Source organism: Spodoptera frugiperda, chromosome 26 (genome assembly GCF_023101765.2).
Source record: "Spodoptera frugiperda isolate SF20-4 chromosome 26, AGI-APGP_CSIRO_Sfru_2.0, whole genome shotgun sequence".
NCBI lineage: Eukaryota > Metazoa > Arthropoda > Insecta > Lepidoptera > Noctuidae > Spodoptera > Spodoptera frugiperda.
Window position 1 is genome coordinate 12,888,256 of NC_064237.1, and position 21,677 is coordinate 12,909,932.

Here is a 21,677-nt window from a genome sequence, read left to right on the forward strand (position 1 = left end):
TACTATACTTACATTTTATTTATTATGACTCTGTGACTTTTATCGCAGGTGGGGATATTCCCAGATGCCTACGACTGCAGAAAGTTCCACCTCTGCTCTCCACCTGAAGGATTGCCTGATGGTAGACCAGCAGACCACAGAGCAGCTCTATGTCCAAGACATTATGGATACAATCCAGCTACTGCGCAGTGCTCAGTAAGTAACGATGTCATTGATGTCACTTTAAAAAAAAACACAAAACACCACAGCCTCTTTCTTGTGAAGAATGTTTATATTTCTATGTTTTTATGGTTGCTCTTAATTTAAAGCATAAAACTTAATTTGAATAAAATCTAATCTAATAGACAACATGAGTTCTTCAAAAACGTAAAGTAAACGTAATTCTGGTATCAATTTAAAATCTATTTTTAGACCCAAATAACCATGTTTGTTGTATATCTTTAAAAATCACATCTTGCTACTTCTTTTTACAGATTCAACTAGAACACAGTCAATGCTCAGAGAAACCAGTCCCAGAATGCAATGTTATCGGCCAGCATGGAGTCCTACCCTTAAGCTCCAACCATTACTACGTCTGCCTCCTCAAGAACGGAGTCCTACACCCTCAAATTTTCATCTGCCCTCACGGCTGGCACTTCTGGGGAGAATTCTGTCAACCAGAACCTGAAAAGAAACCAATAAAAGAAGTATCTGACGAATCAATCAAAGTAGAACATGGTAAAGAAGATGAAATACCAGAAGCAGAAGTAAATGAAAGTACCACAGAAAAAGAAGCGACTACAGAAGTTACTGCGACTGTTGAAGCTACAACTACTAAAATTGATAGTTTCTTCTCTACTGAGAAAACTGCTACTTATGCTGCTGATACCTTCTTAGCTGATAAAATAGATTTAGCTAATTATGAAACTACTGATGATGTAGGTGCTCCCACTAATGATAATTTTGGCTTGTCTATTGAATATAATGATTGGGAGTAAGAATTCACATTATAGGTTAAAATTAAGATAGTCGTTAAGAATAAACATCAGAAATATACATTGATTAATCGAATCTTGTGTATTTTTTATGGTATAAGCCGGTAAACGACAAGACGGATCATGGTAAGCAATCACCCATTCGTGCCAAAGCATGGCTCGCCCACACTTAAATGTGTGTATGTTTCAACTTATGGAACATTACCTACGCGCTGCTCTGTATTGTTACGTAAAATAATTCCAACTAATTTTGAACCCAATGTTGATAGGAGAGACCTATATCATACACCTATGCCTATGTTCAGCAGTGGACGTATTGTGAGTGATACGTTTTTTTTTCTTATGAAGCTTATTGTGATCAAGAATTAATAAAATTATATTTAACATGTCCTAATGCTTTTGCTAATTATTTTAGCAAGAATACAACCCATTTTTCTTCAACAGGCTCTAAAATTAATGCTTCAAGTAAAAGACAAAGGCATCAAGTTATCACGGTAAATCCTGACAAGTACAGTTAAACAAAAATCTAATTCTGTCATCGCGTACCACAATAGGAGCATCGCGACCGATACCGACCTTTGTACGCTACAAAGACGATGTTATCGCTAGCATCTCTGCTGAGGCCCGCTACGTTGTGGGTCAAGCGGGAAGATATGGCGAACAAAGGTACAATGATGTTCATTGTTCTGGTGGTCGACCCTTGGCCCTTTGATTGCTCGTTTGGCGTAGTGGTGGAATTTGTGACTGCAAAAGATTCACTTATATGGGTAAAGTTGAGTTTTTTAACGGGCGAAAATCATCCAATGACTTGAGCGAAGCGAGAGAGAATGTCAGACTCTTACGGACTAAAACCCAACAGACCAATGGACTATCGGACACAAAAAAAAATTAAAACCGAACCTATAGTTTCAGAGATTACCGCATTCAAACAAATACAGCTTCAGCTTTATATATATCATCATCAGTCATCAATGAGGACGCCAGAAGACAAAGCTGCTGCTACAGCTGAACAAAAGCCTATATTAGTCCTCCACGTTGAAGGACAACTCGCTACTTGCATCTATTGACTCTGAGCCACTACAATTCCACTAATCGGAAGATTTGTGGTTCAATGGCATTGTATAAGAGAGATCTACCCACGGTACGTCTCCCGACTCGTAGTCACCACTCAAACACCTCTTAATGTTTGTAATTGACTTTTAAAAATGTATTGACTGCACGATCTATAGACCAATATAGACTCTGATCCCTCATTGATGAATGATAACAGACAAACTTGAAAATTGAAAAAAAGGGAATTTCACCTTCAGATTTCTTTGAAAAAATCGCCTTTAGCTTATAACATAGACCACAAAGGATTCTTACTTTGAAATTGGGCATTGAAAATTAATTCTGTTTATAAATTCTTGCTCTCCATAGATGTCAGACGCATGACTACGTGACCTTTATATAGAACAGTGAATCTGATTAAGTAGAGAACTCATTTTGGAACAAAACTTTATTAAAACGAAACGCTACTTACTTAAGATACTTTTTTCTTTTGCTGGCACCATTTTAAGTATTAGTTTTTTTTATTGATCTTTTAGTAGTATTTTAAGAACGATACATATATTTATTACATATAACCTAATAAACTCACGCCGCTGTCCTATAGGGGCTGGCAGAAAACACAAAAATTATTACACACTTCTGCTATTAAAAAGTAAGTAAGCAAAAAAAATACTATAATTATAAAATCGCTACCGCTCATAACTTAAACAAGCACACCGCGAAATTAACGGTAAACAAAAAGATGCACCTTTGACATTTGAATGAACTGCACACACCGAGCCCATCTAACCGCTATCTCTCATGACTTGACCCACAGTTTTCTGCAAACTTTGATCAACAAAGACACATAAACCTTTGACATTAAATGTTGGAATTTTGTGCGTAATAAAATGATGGTTTAACTACTGTAATTGTAATATTAACGAGCTGTCTGTGTCTATCATATTATGTAAGTTTCTATACGTTTGTTCTATTTTGGGTGTACTGTTGTTTAGAGAACAAGATGATTTTAAAATGCATTGTGAATGTCTGAATTTTGATGTGACTTTTCTTTTAACATTTTTTTTTTATGAAACACGCCTGTTATCGAGCTGACGTATCACCTGATGGTAAGCAATAGCCGTCGCCCATAGACACATGAAACACCAGAGGCGTTACAAGTGCGTTGCCGGCTTTTTGGAGGTTAGGAATTTAAGGGTTGTTGTTCGGGAATTGGGGATTGGGAAGATTGTTCCCAATCTTCCCAATCCAAGGAGGATTTAAACATACAAATAAATTATTTATTTGTATGTTTATTATTAATTATGTATAAATTATTATCAGTAATTTAAATAAAATAAATTATCTATTAATTCATCATCAACTTTAAACATACAAATAATAATCAATAAATACCTGTACAGTATTCAGTTATTCTAAAAATAGGATGTTATAAGACTTTTCAGGATAGCGTGGCAGGCAAGGGGCAGAGAAGATTGGACTCATATTATAGTTTTCTTATCTTCTACGGCCTAATCGCTTTTCACATAACCCACACATAATTTTTCTAATCTTGACGAAGTAAAACGATAACTTTATTACTTTGTTTGAATTTCTAAATGTTCTTTTATTGTAGTCTGGCTTCAGCGTCAGCTCGTTCACGGTTCGTTAAGTTCACTCTGCTTACTGTTTCTGAAACTGAAACATTTTTATGTTATTAGTAAACGAAATTACTTTTGTGATTCTGTTCAGGTACCGTGATGTTCGTTGCAATGCTAACTTTCTAAAAATAAATAATTATATGAATACAAAGCGTTTGTTAAGTTTGTTAAATGATAGAGTCTAGTAAACAAGATATTAAAACTTTTCATAGCCTACTTTTAGGAGGAGTTTATAGGTTTTCTATAACAGAAAAGTACAGCATGGATCGTAAAACTTAAAACACTTTAGAACAACTATTCTTGAACACGATTCAAATAACTTTAAGTGCTTATAATGTAACTCCTAAAAACTATTAAAAAATATCGCAGAACAATCAAAGTTACTCTATAATCACTATTGTTACTGCTGCATTTTCATTAAATGTTAGAAAATACCATAAGTTAATTTGAATAAGACATCGTTAAAATAATGATACTAAAGAAAACAAATCAATGTTCTCACAGTTTCCGCTTCAGCGTATGAGATCGCTAACCGCTGATAGCATGTACCACGCAGCATTTGTGCAGGGCTAACGGTGTACAAAAAACGGGCACCTCTGACATTAGACACTAGAATTGCATCACAGTTCACCGTGGGAAGCTTACCTATAGACGCATACGCCGCTAGAGGCTATGCTGTATGGAAACGGCTATTTCATTAAATTAATGGTGATACTTTTTTTAAGGGGTGAAAATCATTCAATCTATCCATCTTTGTCGTGTCAGACCCTTACTGACTAAAAACCACCCCGTTCCTACTTCTGCTTTTCGAGCCGGAGCCCCAGTAAACCCGCTAGGCAGTCCGCAGCTCCGAATGGTTATACACACTATTGGGTCGCATTCATCCTAAATAGATCTTGGTCTTCGATACAAGATCTCGTGATTTATTCCAGTTCTTGGCAGTTCCTTGCCAAATCAATTGTCATACTCTTAGATATTGAAATGGTTGGATGTGAACAGCTAAGCTAAAAATTGAACTCAAAGGCATGCTGTTAGAGAAACACTATGCTCAGCAGTAGGCTTGACGAGCTGATGATAATACATGTGTTCTAGACTGCGGTGGAAGACGTCTACCGCTGAACAATTAACTCTCCTTTGTTGGAGATGATTCCACTTCCAGGTTTTCTTATGCGATTTTGGGATATCCAAAAAATTTCTGACGGAAGACGAAGAAGAGGCTTCTGTGTTCAGCCGTCCTAGACTAGACTTTGACTTTGAAAGACTTTATCACAAAGATTTAAACAAAACTCTTTAAAGAAGTAAACAATATATTTATATGTAAAAATAACTCTAATAGAAAATATATGACTCCTCTTTTATAACAATAATTCAAACCAAATTTATATTTTGTAAGTGTTGATTTTGATGATACAGAATCAAAAATATATTAAATCTCGTGAATTAGAACCGCTACCTATCTATACCTACTTATAGTTAATTAAGTTCATCATAACTAACATGACCTTTTGAGAATTAGATCATATAACATTAATAAATTCTTTTCTAAAACTGCAACTTTAAAATGTCAATCTAATTTATCAAAGATTTTCCTTGAATGTCAGATTACGATCATAAAAGATCTGCCTTTTGATTATTAACTATAATAGTTTTATTTTTATAATAACTAATCTGTTCCCATACAACAGTTCATATACCTAACAACTGAAATAGAAGTTTTCTCAATAAAAAATCTGTGAATAGACATCGATTTTTGACAGAAAATCGATCGATATCCACACGATAAGGTTGGTTATTAAAGTCGAATACTATTAATCCGCTTTTTGCTCCTTAATGTAGCAAAACAACTTTTTGACCAATCACTGCAGCTACATAAATTTGAATGACCAATGATATTACATTAGCAAATTCGGTATTGGACCAAGAACGAGAGATCAGTAACGCCATCTGGTGGACAAAAACGGAATACAGTAACCCCTTAATCTTGTATAGTGGTAATAGACATATTAAAGGGGCATACAAACATATTGATAGTAAATAGTTACTCTGAAAAAATATCACACAGTATTTATACAAAAGCCAAAAACTCATGCATTCTCATTTTTCTAATAGGCCATACTAAATTACAGGCAACACTGTTTCACCGTATATACTTAATTTACTTTGTTTATTAATATTTTTACTGGTTACTTTCAGCAATTGTTCGATTCGGTTTTACAGGTCGGGTAAAGTATGATTGGATTTTCGGTGTGTGTACGTTGTGAAGAAAAAACTTATTAACAAAATATAATAGCCTACTCCATAATATCTAACTTCGACGCGAGCGTTTTGTCAGCCAAAATGCCAAGTCGATTCGAGACTACAGACCGCTACACAATATAGTGCGACACACTAATATTGATACTTTGTTGTTGTTGCGCTAAATTACGTTTTTGCAAAGATTCTATTTTCTTTTTTCGAAAATATTTTTACTGGAGTTTTCATCTGAATCTAAAGTAGTTTCATGTTATAGTGCCCAAAAATACTGACTATTTAATATAACGTAATGAATTCTTTAATAGAAGGAAGTAAAAAAATATTTGCCATTTCGCGTCCTTAAAATATACATAACATCATTATTTAAGTACAATGTATAATGTTGAGCCTACATCTCAATAAGAATAAGATACTCCTCTGGGTATTCATCCAGATAGATATTCTTATGCAGAACTTTATATAACTTTATATTACGACTAGGATCAAAAGTCAGTGGTTTCGGAATTATAGTGCCTATTATATTTTCAGAACGTGATCCCGATCTAAGCAATTAGTGGTCCTAAGTCACTTATTTATAAGATAAACATTATAAAATTAATTGTTTATATTGCTACTTCTATTGGTACCTGTTTGGAAAGTAGTTCGATAATTAGTCGCCACCCATCCAAAAACTAACCTGAGCAAGCAAAGCTTAACCTTGAATATCGACTTAAATGCGTATATTTGCTTCTCAGCTATTCTATATGCGCAATTGAAATACTCACATTATTTCTAAGTAAAAAGACAACTAACATAATAAAGCAATAACGACACACAATCACACCTACGTACATAATTAAAACCTTACAATCAAATATTTTCCAAACGATAAACATCAATTTCTCTTGCACACTTACATTTATTCTAAGCAACACAATTACAGCATTAATTAACATTTAAAGCAACGCTTGGAGACCGCTACACAAAAAGTAATAACAGTAATAATTCTTTATTTTCACACCGCCTTCCGACCGCCGGCCGCGAGTTGAGGCGCAAAAACGAAAAGTATCAAGTAGTGTCGCGCCAATCACAATTTAAGACACACATTTACCGCCAAAGCCGTTCAAGCGGGCACCTCGCTTCACCATTCATTACTCCACCGTACCAACTGATGCACTGAGCACTCGTTGCTAGCTCCAAGCCTGAAAATCATCAAAAACCCTCTATCGCCAAATTCTCCCGTGATCTTACTGTGTTTTGGCAACACCCCAAGTGTTAGTTCGCATTTTATTTCAAACGTTTCAAACTGACAGTCGCGAGTTGTGGTTCACTATTCCTTTTTTTTTAATTTATTATTTATTTTATTTATTTGGCCAGTGTTTTTTTTTATTTTTTGTTGTGTGCCAGTTACATTTTTGTCGTCCACCGTTTACGGAAGGAGGTGAGTTGTTTTTTTTTTGTTTATGGTTTTATTATCTATATTTGTTTTTCGTTTTTACATAATATCTTAGCAATTACTTGATTAGCTTATTGGCAAAAACATTAAACATTAAGTTAATCTGTTCTTTTTGCTAACATCGACGTGTTAAATCATCTATCATCAATACAAAGCCTATCAAACGATTATACGCAGCAAAAAATTAATTGCGGTTTGCTTGTGCAAAGAAAAAAACGTCAATAATAACATAAAAGCTACGTTTTTGCGCGTGTTTATATTTTTTACGAGTGAATTTATGTTTGAGTTGTTCTTTTTTGTTAATATGAAGTAACGAGACATGTCTGGAGTTTAAGTATAACAATATATCATTGCCTTTAGTTATTTTTGCTCATACAGTCATATATCAGACGTTTTGAGGTCTCTTTTGAGCTGTGGCTGAGTTAGTATACCTATTTTACTTATAGATGAGTAATGTCTTCATGATGTGTCTACAATACCTACGAGTATGTACTCGAATCAACGAACTTATGACCTTTAGTATTAGTCAATGTAATGATGTTGAAGTTGTGTCTTGACTAGACATCTAACGTTTATTAGTTTCTATATTTTTATTGTTTTCTGTGCAGTTATCTTTATAGAATACTAGCTTTTGCCAACGGCTTCGACCGCGCTAGCTTATGTGTTATTCCAGACCATTACCTACCCCTGTTCCAAATTTCATCTTCAACCGTTTTGACGTAAAGAAGTAACAAACAAACAAACATACAAACTTTCGCACTTATTTACATATTAGCAAGATTATAAATAGGAGTGAACCTATTACCATACTATACACATGTAAAAATAGCCTTACTCTTCTTTTTTGTAAAAGAGTATCATAATTGCAGCTATACTTACTTAGGCAACGGATGACGGCTTACCATCCGACCAATCCTAAGTTACATTATTTACTACCTATATTATAGTACAGTACTTTAAAAGGAACATAAAGTAAAACAATTGGATTCCATTCATAAAACCCCTCTTGTCTTTGACTACAAATACCATTGACCCAGTTTTACACCAAGCCACCATTTTTCAATTAATTTAATAGTTATAGCCAATAATAGTAATATGTCGGACAAAACTATTATTCCCGTTAACTCCTCCGTTTTAAGAGCACCCGGGTTAAGTGCTTCACCCGAGATACGAACCTGCGACCTATCGATCGCCGTTTAAAGTGCCAATTTGCTTCCTTATGGAGGCACTGGTATCTAAATAGGATATTACTGAAATTGCCTTAGATGAGTGAGTTTTCGCAAGTTCGGGTAAAGGGTATCGGGATCGATTCCCGGGTCGGGCGAAGTATTGCTGGGATTTTTCGGGTTTTCGAAATTTTCTTAGTAGTAGATCGGATTATAGAAATGTGCCCGGTATATGACAATAGGCTCACTGGTTTTCATTATGCAGAGGTATTACGTGTCATAATGTGCACATCTGCCTACCCCTTCGGGGACAAAAGTCATGACGATTCTATATTTTATTTTATTGACTTAGGTGCCTAGGAGTCTAGATTTCTGGTTATTAAAATTACGTTTTTTTACTTATTTAACTTAAAATTAGGTGCTAGATCAATAAACCTATATTTTGGAGCTGTATTTTTAAAGAATCAACGACCTCACGGTCGCGCATTCGATTTCCGCACAGGATAACTCTTTGTATAAAATCAACATAATTATTACGATTTTGGATCTGGGTGTACTGTAGAAGTCTATAATTCTTTGTATAATGTACCTATTATGAATTGATTAAACCTCTGATTGGCCTCTGATTACCCGGGGCTTTTATTTAGTGGGGAAGATCATCCAATAAGTTCTCCCGCCTCACTCTTGAGTGAGGCAAGAGGGAGTGTCAGACTGACTAAAAACCACCTCGTTGCTACTCCTGCTCTTCATGCCAGAGGCCCGGTGACCCGCTAGGTAGTCCACAGATTGCCCGGGATGTAGGTATGTAAAATCGTAAACGTTAGCATAAGAGTAAATCCTAGTGTTCCCACTTAAGAAACGACGCTATAACAACGAATAGGCTCAGGCAAATCCATAATTCGAAGCTGTGGATTATCTAGCGGGTTTACCGGGGCTCCGGCTCGAAAAGCAGGAGTAGGAGCGGGATGGTTTTTAGTCAGTAAGAGTCTGATACTCCCGCTCGCTTCACCCAAGGTATGAGAAGTCTTTGTATGATTTTCCCCCTCAAAAAAAAGGAAAATCCATCATCATTACAACATCACCTGATCCACGTATATACCGAACATAAAACAACACTAACCACTTTAAAACCTCTAAATTACCTTCTAAGGTAATACCTAATTAATTTGTACTTAAACCAACTACAGGCTGTGACAAAGTGTGCAGTAAACCTGTAATTTTGTTCATTGAAATAAATATTAACGGCGTCTAAGATAGACCTTAAAGTCAGGCTTTTAAAACACAAATTGATGGTGGGAAATTCTGTACAATTTTATAACTTAGTTCTGGTTTTAGGTTACCTAAGGGACCTATAAAAATTAGTGATTCCTCTAAATTTTGTTGGTCGAGGGTCTCTGAAAAGAGTGAGGAGTGATGAGGCTGAGAGACAGCTTTTTTTGAGGGTAGGAAATCATCCAATGACTTCTCCTTCTTTAGAGGAGGCAAAAGGGAGTGTCAGACTCTTACTAACTAAAAACCATCCCGTTCCTGCTCCTGCTTGTCGAGCCGACGATTGCGATGATTTTTCCTCCTTAAAAAAACTCTAAATCGAACATACGACTTATAGAATAGTCACACTTACATCCGTTACTAATAAAAAACATCAGAAGCAAAACAAAACGATTCGGCTCTTAACCAAATATTCCTAAAAGCGAATTCATTCGCAAGTAAATTCAGTCCATTTCATTAATTGGTGTTTATTAAAACGCACTAATGAGCAATCGTGGAGCCCAACCTAATTATGGACCTCGGTACAGTCAGCAGAGTAATTAAGTGCTGTACGGGCCACTAGCGAATCAGTGGAGCTATTAGTTGCGCGAGTTTTAATTTCGTTGCCATCGGTACCAATCCACGAATAAGACGACAAACAAGTGTGTGGCTAGTAAAACAGCGATTGTAATAATTGGTTAATGTTTAAGTTTTGTTTTAGTAGCTTTTATTGTTTCTAAATCTTTATCTAAGTTATATCTACTATCTTGTTGTCTAATTCATTGTACCTCAATTAGTACGGTCCCAACTAAAACTACCGAGAAATGAATTCTTTCCAGGGTCAAAAAAGACTCGATGATTCCTTTATATAGAAACCAGTGTTTGCTACCTTTTTAATCAGTCCAGAAATTAACACATTCAACGTCGTGGTGGTCACCGGTGACCGACGTCAGCGGGGATTTGCCTTCAACAGTTTTCTATTGGCAGTCAAAGACTTAATATAGGTATTATACTTATGTATTGCACCAAATATTTTAAACTTGATAACAACTTAAAAAGTTGCAAAAACATTGCCTAATAATTGTCAATACTGATTATACAAATCGTTGTCAACTTCCGAAATCGTATAGATAATTATATGGACATGATAGATACCTAATATTCAGTATTTTCCTCAAACAAGTGAGTAATTTACATTTATAATGTGTAGATAAGATCGGTAATACATTCATAGTGAATTAATCGGTTTTATAAATTCGGATTTAATGATAAGTTAAAGTTTCGTATCTTCGAATTAAAATTATGAAATAGAAAATTCCTTTGTACCCCAAAAGGGGTGAGTTTTATTGCTTACATTTTAATGTCTATATTTGCCAAATGACATAATTTTAGTTATTATCTTTTAGATCTAATCGAATTAACAGAAAAATCTCATATTTTATTTTGTTTTTTTTTGTATATATTGTAACGTTCTTGTCTTGAGACATACTAAATTAATTATTATATATACGTAACTGTTTGACGAGTAACTCCACTTGTTTCAAGCCATTCTAGAGGCTCATAGATTGAGAGATAGAAAGATTCATAAACATATTTCCGCATTTTTGTGCGTAGAAAATCTTGTTGACTTTTTATACATTACAATTTTCAGTGAACACACACTTTTGTCTAACCATTTGGGCAAATGCTCAAAACTATAAAAGATATTATACGTTACAAGAACCAAACTTGGTACCTACTTCACAGTAGTACCTATACAAGTTCCTTTGACCAATCGACCTAGGTTTTGCACAGTAGTACATACGTGACTAAAAACAAAACAATTATTTATTTAATCACACAAACAGCATATAATTTTACCTTTTATTACTCGTAAAACTTTCAATATTACAATGAATAAAGTTATTAAAAAAAAGAAAATGTCAAATATTTTGTATAACTATAGGTAACTAGCTACATATATATATGTAGGTATATAAGTCGACTACATTTACAAAACCAAGGTTATTATATAGGCACTGTATAGTCATTATCTTAATCTGGTTTTTTGAAAAGATTAATTGTTCATATACATACATATAAGCACATATAAATGCACCCAGATTTTGTAGCAAAACAGCAATTTTAAATGTAGCATTTAAATACACGGCTGCACATCAAGATATACCAAACCAGTATAAACTGACCGCTGAACGTGCGGAGAGTTCATACAAAGCGAGACCATGATAAACTGGTTATGTATAGGTTGATGTGCAACTGTGTACGAGTTTACATGACACACAGAAATAAACATGTTAATGAAAAAAGTTTAACAAGGTGACACAAAGGACAGGCTTTTAATTAAAATTAAAAATTCTCCTCATATTTGTGTGTGTTAACAAACAGATATTGTGTTATACTTTGTACTGAGAATAACTTATTATGTCATTATATTACATTAGAGTATGTAATTAGAATTGTACAAAATACTGGCATTTTTTATTCAAATGTGGTAGATTTCGGCGTATTTTCCACCAGAGATATGCTACGTTGCTGTGGATGGCTTCCACCAATCATATTCATTGGCACACAAAGCTTAGCACTGGTGGAAACGGACTCAGCTAAGCTATGATTTTTATAAAAAAAAAATGATGGCTTCCTTACTATCGATACATCGCATACTCGAACTGCACATCATCCTCACACAGCTACATAGCTTAGTATCAGTGGAAACGGTAACGTAGTTTTACAACGTAGCTATTACATCTTCGTTGCATAGTTACATAGCACATTTTCGCCTCTAGTCTTAGTATCAATAGGCGACGCCGAATTACCATCAGGTGATCCGTCTACTCGTTTACCGACTAATACCATAAAAAATCACTACCATTATTTAGAAATAGCATCCTAAAATATTTATCAACATTATCCGCTGTTTTCGTGGCCACAAAACACCTTGACAAAATTGTACCAGCCGAAATAAATTGTTTTATCGGCAATCCGGACTGATGTCTACTCCACGGCGTTATTGTTCTATTACGACTCTGTTTCGGAGATAAACGAGCCGTCTCCATAGCTTTATTGGTCCTAATATATTTTCTTGTCTTTTCTAATAGAGGCCCATTGTTAGAATACAAATTAGAACAAACTAGGTGATTGTTCTGAAGAGTTATATTGAGTTATTTTGAGTTATATTTCTAGCTGCTTAGAATTGTTTTTTGTTTAAAGATGAGTTAAAAAAGTATATGATGATTATTTTCCTTATTGGTTGACTGTCTGGTCAAACATCCTCGTATAGGAGATGGGAAAGAAATTAGTATATTTGTCTGGTGTCTGTCTGTTGAAAACCAGGTTCTGAGTCAGATAGTACAAATAAAGTATTATTAAGTAAGTATTTGATGAATGTAATTCATAGTTTTTATACATACACTAGTTTCTGCCCGCGACATCGTCCGCGGAAAATTAAAAAAAAAAGGTTTGTACTAACATTTAGGGGGATGAAAAATAGATGTTGGCCGATTCTCATAGATACCGGATAAGCACAAAAAATTTCATCAAAATCGGTTAAGCCGTTACAGAAGAGTATGGTGACGAAAACTGTGACACGGATAATTTTATATATTAGATACTTAATGGGGTAGTAGATAACGTATACAAATTAAAAGTCTAATAAGTCCACCCGTTGGATAATTAGAAAATATTAAATAAATATTATAAATATTAAATATATATTTTTTTTTATTTTGCTTTAATAATTTTCATTTCAATAACCTTTTATTATAATAAGAACATTACAATGAAGAGTATGACGTCACAGCGTCGACCTATGATTAATAATTTCAATCAGATTTCTATAATCTGCTAATTAGCTATACTTTAAAGTAATTAGCCCAAAACAAAGTGATAAGATACAATCAATAGGCTCGTCATCACAAAATACCGAAGGCTCATTCCCCAAAGGGGGACAAAGCTCTTGTAACTCCAAAGTCAAACAGTCAAAGTCAAAATATATTTTGTTTTCAAACAGTCCTGGAAGGCACTTTTGAACGTCGAACCAATCTCCTTCAAGTGATGTTGTATCCATGGAAGGCGCAGATTGCTTACCATCAGGTGATAAGTCTGTCCATTTATCGCCTTATCCCTTAAAAAAGTAAAACCAACACAATAAATATTTAATTCATTATAAAAAACTTCTTATAACCAACTTGGGACTCGAACTCTTCTGAGTTCGATTGATGATAAATACTAAATCTAAGAACTAAATGATTATAAAATGTTTTCCACGCTTGCGAGGCTGTGTACTTTCTAGGGTCAAAGACCTGGACTTTCTCTTAGGTCTAGAGATGCCCTCGCTATGTCTAGGCTAGATATTGCTTCACGATTGAGCTAGGTGGTGTAAACAGAACTAACGCTTTTTTGGTTTTGTAGTGAATTTTAGATAAACCTTCAAGAAAATAACGTATTGCTTTTTAAAGGCTGGTAATGCACCTGTGTCTCCTCTGGTGTGCGGGTGTCCATGGGCGGCGCTGATCGGTTACCATCACGTGACCCGCCTGCTCGTTTGCACACGACCCCGAAATAAAATTTAAAGTAATTCTACGTAATTAGATTTCACTAGGGTATGGACAAAGTACGCAAATAAAAAATCTAGTTAGTCCGTCAGTAACTAAATAATACCAGACAAAATAATTGTCTTATAACATTACAATTCTTAGATAAAACGGAGTTAAGTTTAAGAGGGGTGACTAAAACGTAAAACACGTGTTAAAGTGCGAACCTCCATTTTTGTTAGTCGGGTAATACACCCTTTTTATGTCCAATACAAAAAAAAAACATAGAATTACTTGAACAATAAAAGCCCTAATATACGTCAATAACAACGAATCAACCGAAGAAAAAATAAACAATATTTTACCTCTTTATAAAGAAAGGGCTTTTCTTGAAACGTTTTCTTTGGACATATTGTCGATATGTGCCAAGCCTCAATGTATGTCAGTATTTATTGATGGCTGACAGACATTAATAGGTGGAAAATCGCTGGAAAATGTTTGGTACTCGTATCTACTTATATTTTGGTAGCTATTCACATTGAGTTTCGAAAAAATGGTCCTTATTTTTTGAGGGTTAGGTTATGTTTTTGTGTTTTCATAAACCGTTCTATGTATTTATAGGTATTAGTTGTTTTATTATTGAAGAAAATAATGTGAGGGAAATTATAATGACGTAACTTAAAAAAAAGAACATTGCCGCACTCTAGGATTTTCTCCTGTATCGTGGGTATGTTTACAAACATACAAGTTCACATACATATCACACCCAGACCCGAAACAACTATTTGTAGATCACACAAAGAGTTGCTCCGATGAATGCGGGAATCAACCCGCCACACGTTTTGCGGCACTCGGTTGCCCAGCTATGGTATCAACAGTGCAGTCGACATTTAAATCCACCTGCGCTGGTTTTAAGTATGCACTCTTAATCAAGCAAAAAATTACAATACAATTTTTCCGGTCCACTTAGCTTATAGGAAAATCCTAAAACGCTTAAGGTTAATACTAACAATTCCAATGAAAATTAAAATTAAGACATAACGAATAGATAAGATAACCAACAGATAGTAAATAATCATAATATTAATACAATAAATCTATTCTAGACTCATAAATAAAATTGGAGTGTCTGTTTGTAATATTGATATAACCGCTTTTTACTACATGCATAATTATGAATATACATACAATACACCTAAAAATCATATTTTTTAAAATTTTTGACTGTCCGTGTCGTTTGTTCCGGCTAATCTCTGAAAAGGCTAAACCGATTTTCACGGGATTTTTATTGGCAGATAGCTGAGGTACTAAAGAGTAACTTGGGCTACTTTTATTTTACCCGGAGCTGCGTACTACCTAGCGAGTTTACTAGGGCTCCAGCTCAAAGAGCAGGAGTAGGAACAGGGTGGTCTTTAGTTAGTAAGAGTCTGACACTCCCTTTCGCCTCGCCCAAAGCCGGAAAAGTCATTGACTGATTTTCCCCCTTAAAAGACGGTACTATTATTTCAGAAAAAAATCAAACCCACAAATTCTTTCAGAAGTAATTATTCTGCCCGGACGAAGCCATGGGCAACAGCTAGTCCATAATATAATAAAATAAATAAATCGATTATCTTAGTACTTCAGTATGGAATTGCAAAATATTGAACAACAGTGAGTAATTTGGTTCATGATAAGACCGTGATTCATGAAATTCTTTAATCCACTGAATGGCCTTCATTGACAAAAGAAAGTGACTAATAATGCATTACTCACCCATTTGTACTGTTTAAGTACTATTTAGCAAAGTTAAGCTGCACTTCCCAAGGTTAAATTGTGGATTGGTGACCACAAATACATCATCGTGACTTAGCTTAAATTAAAATGAGCTGCGAATTACCTAGCGGGTTTACTGGGGCTCCGGTTTGAAAAGCATAAATAGGAACGGGGTGGTTTTTAGTCAGTGAGAGTCTGACACTTCCTCTCGCGTCGCTCTACATGTGTTGAAGTTTAGCATAACTAAAAGACGATTACTAAGATTTTAGTGGCATGAGAAGAAAATTTTAAGGTTTCTGGCAAACAACATGACTGATTTATTGCATTTCAAAATTATCCTCCTCGCCAATTGTCCCAATCCCCGATTCCCCAACAACCCTCAATTTCCTAACCCTCAAAAGGTCGGCAACGCAATTGTAACGCTTCTGGTGTTTCGGGTGTCCATAGGCGGCGATGATTGCTTACCATTAGGTGATTCGTCTGCTCGTTTACTGGCTTATACCATAAAATAAAATATTCTATAAATATTAAAATGGCCTAATCACTATAAAATGAGGAACTATGTGGTAGGTACGTGACACTAGAGTCGGTGCATTTTTATAGGAACCGCGACCTCGACACATCGAGGTAATGTCGCGGTTTGCAGCCGTTTAGACTATCTACTGCCTTTTTAAATTGTTATGCTAACACTAGCTTTTGATTGTGGCTTTGTTCGTGTTTAATATAATGTGAGTTCACATCTTGGTAGGTATTGAAAAAAAAGGAATACTAGCTACTATGCACATCTGAAGCTGCGAGCTGCCTAGCAGGTTTACCGGGGCTCCAGTTCGAAGAACAGGAGTAGGAACGGGGTGGTTTTTAATGAGTCTGACATTCTTTCTGGCCTCGCCCGAGGAAGGAGATGTCATTGGATTTCCCCTTTTTAAAAAAATAGCTTCTACTCATAATTTGGTGTTTGTGAAATGTAATTAATTTTCCCTTTGAAAAATGTATTTTCTGCACAAACGTTCCTATATACATTTTCTATTTTCTTGTGTTAGGCGCAACAAAATCAGCTGAGCTGTTTAGACGTGAACGCGAACAAACAAACTCACATTCACATTTATAATATTAGTCAGAATATTAATTCAGTACCTAGAATAAGCTTAATAGATTATACCTATTGCCTTGAACTTCAAGTTTTCTTTGAAAATAATGATAGGTATCAAACAAATAAATATTAATATGTATAGTCTAACGGTTAGACTCAGAACGGTATTATTTCATTGCCGGTATTCGGTTTTTCGAATTCCTAATACCTAAACACTAGGTTTTTTTCAGGTTTTCAAAAATTTCTCAGCACTAGCTCTGAATCTGGACTGTGTCTGAAAACAGTCACCTCTGATATAATTGGTGGAAAATGGACTAACATTATCTATGTGCACCTCTGTATCCCAAAAGGCAAGAGGTATCTCTAAGGGTTATATTTCACTTGGACACCGTGTCCATACAACAACATACTAAACTAGACACCATACACATACCATAGTCTCTGTACCATACTGCGACAGTATCAAGATGGACACCTAAGTTCCGTCCGAGCTGGTCGCGCCTCCAGATTAGTTGCTCATCCTTGCAGATACCGGATGAGTAACTCTCTATAGAGCTGTATACATTTTGTTGGTAGCGGTGAGCTATTGCACTGCTCAGTGATCGACCATTCTGACACAATTGTAATAGCAGACTAAGGCCCCAGTATAGTTGGTAGCGCCACCATGGTGTCCCGATAAAATATAGTCCTTATGCACAAAACAATCTATGGGTATGCAGAAGAGTTGATCTTAGTGACCCTGTACGTAGAATATAGGTAATAGAATCATCCTACAACAATTAAAAACCCGACTCACAAAGCTCACATCAAAAAACAATAACAAAAACAGCTAATCTTCATCCAATTCAGTTTCCAATGTGCTCAAATAAATTCATTTTTACTGGCGCATATTAACATAAGTGTGTAGTAAAGTTAATCCATTAGTATTATTGATGCTATTCCAGCAAAGGACAGGCGTAACTAGGGATAGCTTGGGAATAAAATAGGGGATACGTGGCGGAGAAAGTGTGGTACAAGTTATATGCGATGAGCGACTTTTACTTTATATGATAGATGTAGATTTTTTGAAAATAATGTATCTATTTGTGGATTGTCGCCATGGAAGACATATCTTAAGAACAAATATTTTCGTACCAAGGAAAGACTCAGTAATTATTATTTAGTGCATAACGTGAATGTTTATAATTATTATATTATTTTTAAATGCATATTTTTTTTAATTCAATATATTCCAATAATTTTTTTCCTGAACCATGACGTTGGCCACACAATGTATTGACAATACTTACTAGATTTTAACCTTTTTTACAATTATAGTTACAATATTTTTCAAGACTTATTTATTTAACTCTTTATGGCATTATCTTTATTTTCTACCAGCCAAACTTTTGGGTGATGCAGTGAAAAACCAGTGGCAGGTGCATGGAACAAGCACATTATCCAGATAGACAGTATCAAATGCAAAAATCTACAGCTTTAATGTGTCTCACGTCAAACCAAACAAATTAATAAAGCTAACAGCAAAGTCGCTAGATAATCCGTTATTCAAAAGGTCAACAGTTTGTTTATCTTCGCATGCTAATAAATTAATTCGAAATTAACTGGTCTATTTACATTAATCTATGTTTCACAAATCATAAATCTAATGGATTGAACGATATTGAGCATTTGTTGAATTATTTAATGGAACCTGTTTTTGTAATTTAAATTGAGTTAAGTCGCGATATTTGTGTATTTGCTTTATCAAAGTGTTTTAATTGGAGGCATTGTGAGATTCTAATAACAATTCTACAAAAAAACTGCCCTTATCATCCCTAATGTTAAATTTGGCATTCAACAAAACACACATAATAAGCACAGCTCCGACTCGACTCCGGCACGGTGTGGCTCCGAATTGTGGCTACTGCTAGCTGCCAGCGCGCGATGCGACGATGTTTCATGACGACAATGCTTGGCTGGCTATCGGCGAGCAGTAAGCATATGACCGTCAACTACGACTCAAGAAAATCGTTCGCTGGGCACCCACCATCAGCTCTTTTCTATTGACGTTATGAAATATATCAGACGACATACGCTTTAAAATTAAAAACTAACTACAACTTCTACTACTAACAGAGAATAATCTCACCTTTAAATAAAAATAAAATGTCACCAATCCGCTACCGCTTACAACTTACACCAGTTCCTTAATAAAATCAGTATTGGAGTAGCGATTTATCTAAAGCGAAAATCTGTAAGCACTAGTGATCGCCACTTAGCGTGGGTGTAATGCACCGCAGGAGAAGATTGGAAGGGTTACGAGAGAACGAGCCAGAAGATACACGCCAGGATTGAACTGCTTATCTTAATTGTTTTTATTTCAATTGTAAATTAAATTCAATCGTAACGTCACGCCTTTTATCCCCGAAGGGGTAAGCAGAGGTGCACATTACGGCACTAATGTCATTGTACAATGTATATCTACTTTTCTCCATTCGTACTCTAACTGTCATTTATAACCTTTCACCATTTATGATCGCCTGTTTAAGGGTAAAAATGTAAATGCGCAGTTTTAGAGTTTATCGCGCCCAAAGAAGCAGACAAGCGAGGGCAGTTTTTCATAATCAAGGATTATAAATTTGTTATCAACAAACTTTACGTATAATTAACCTAAATTACATATCAATGTAGATCAATGGAAACTTTTTAATAGAATTATTATCCTTAGATATCAGAATAAGTACGTGTATATTTTGATAATCATCACAGTTTTACATTTCTGAAAGAAAATTTTGCTTTTCAAACTAAGGTTTTACCTCAGAAAAGTTTTTATATGAAAAATATTCTTCTCTATTTTCAATTCATTAACAAAATAAATGATAATAATAATAAATAATTTTTAATTGCGATCTAGTTACAAGCACGACAAAGGAAACCTAAAAAAACACAAAAATGTAGTTCTATACGTTGCTGTCAATCACACAAAAAAATAAACTTCAAACTACTTACTACCTACTTTATAAAACTAATAATTTTAATTAGTATATCAATTAATAAAAACAACAATAATTTAATGCCAATATCAATAAATTAATTAAATAATAATTGCAATAAAAACGTTATGAATATTCATTCCTAATGTAAATTGCAAATGATATAAAAATGAATCTTAAACCTTTTTTGGCCTTTCCCCAAGTAGGTTAGGGTCATATTTGAGTCTAACGAGTTTTTTTTATGTCAAAAACTGTCAACTACTCTTCAATGAATGATTTGGGCGATATATTGCACGGTGGCTGGGCAACCGGTTGCCGCGCAACGTGCAGCGGGTTCGATTCCCGCACGGAGCAACTCTTTGTATGATCCACAAATTGTTGGTTCGGGTCTGGGTGTCATGTGTATGTGAACTTGTATGTTGGTAAGGCCACCTACGGCGCAGAAGAAAATTCTAGTGTGGGGCAACGTGAATTTTTTAATCATTAGTCGTAATTATACAACTTACAACTAGTGATTTGCGTATTAATTCAACATCATATAAGCCACTGCTGAACAGAGGCTTCCCCAAAGACTTCCAGATACGCCGGTTGGAAGCGATTTGCTTTCATTCCTCTCAATATTTATCAGTTTTGTATAACAGTACAAATCCTGGCCCATTTTCTTGAAGAAAAACAACAGGAAAATGCATAAAAACCAACTTAAAGCGTCGAAGAGTTTGTTCTCGCCGGAGTCGTGAGGTAGGGTGCCCAAAAGACTGGCAGCATTGCCACGTTGAATGGCAATGCTTAACCTTTGACCAACGTAGAAGCCAGCCTTTCGGTCACCTGAAGTGTCATTATTGAAGTAATTTAACAATTTACATCTGGTATACCCAAAAAGTTCTAATTATAGCTGTTCTTCACGACTCTATAAAAACAGCACTGGTCAAGCAATTTTCTAGTAATGATCTGCCATACAAGTAGACGGGTTTTTACTCACTACATTGTTATTTTTTGTTATAATTATATTCATCAGCGCTCCCGGTGTTATACATTGACGAAATTGTGCTTATTATAAATCTACTTTTCTTATTATTAAATTTTTTAAGGATAACGATGAATTATTCGTCACATTCTTCTCCATTCGCAACTATACTTTGGATCTAGCACCTAGCTTCACAGACTAACGGATAATTCAATTTGGCGTTTTAAAAGTGCCTAATCAAGGATTAATTTGCAATGAATGGTAATATCCACTATTAACCACTAGTTTAAAGTAAATCCCATTTGAGGGTGAGCTCACTGCCAAACACTGGTCATAATTCTAAACTCCGTGGTTTTACTGAGACCTTTGCTCGGATCAGGAAACAACTCTTAGACCCCTAACTTGGCCACCATTCACATTCAACAGCAATCACACTTGCACTCTCTCATTACACAAACAACGAATTACTTAAAAAAAAATACACCAACTTACCTGACCTGCATCTAAACCCCTCATCAAGATACCAAATAAAAAACATAATACCACTATACCCCGACCAGGAACAGGTTCGATGAACCAGTTACCTATCCATCGAAAGTGA

At 35.1% G+C, this 21,677-nt stretch overlaps 2 protein-coding genes and 1 long non-coding RNA gene across 6 annotated transcripts in view; 2 read left to right on the forward strand and 1 right to left on the reverse strand.

Annotated features, from left to right (window-relative positions):
* Nucleotides 1-1,364, forward strand: part of LOC118264327 (uncharacterized) — a 419,163-nt gene extending 417,799 nt beyond the window's left edge. For all 4 annotated transcript variants that reach the window (XM_050704899.1, XM_050704897.1, XM_050704898.1 and 1 more), the window contains 2 exons: nucleotides 49-195; nucleotides 474-1,364. In XM_050704899.1, the coding sequence (XP_050560856.1) occupies nucleotides 49-195; nucleotides 474-977 (651 nt within the window). In that variant the 3' untranslated portion in view covers nucleotides 978-1,364. The remainder of the gene's footprint in view (nucleotides 1-48; nucleotides 196-473) is intronic.
* The window catches only part of LOC126912499 (uncharacterized), a 235,454-nt gene that overhangs the window by 15,859 nt on the left and 197,918 nt on the right, over nucleotides 1-21,677 (reverse strand). The gene's annotated exons all lie outside the window — the stretch shown is intronic.
* Nucleotides 6,930-21,677, forward strand: part of LOC118264515 (uncharacterized) — a 37,411-nt gene continuing 22,663 nt past the window's right edge. The window contains exon 1 of the mRNA XM_050704908.1: nucleotides 6,930-7,337. The gene's annotated coding sequence lies outside the window, so the exon portion shown is untranslated. The remainder of the gene's footprint in view (nucleotides 7,338-21,677) is intronic.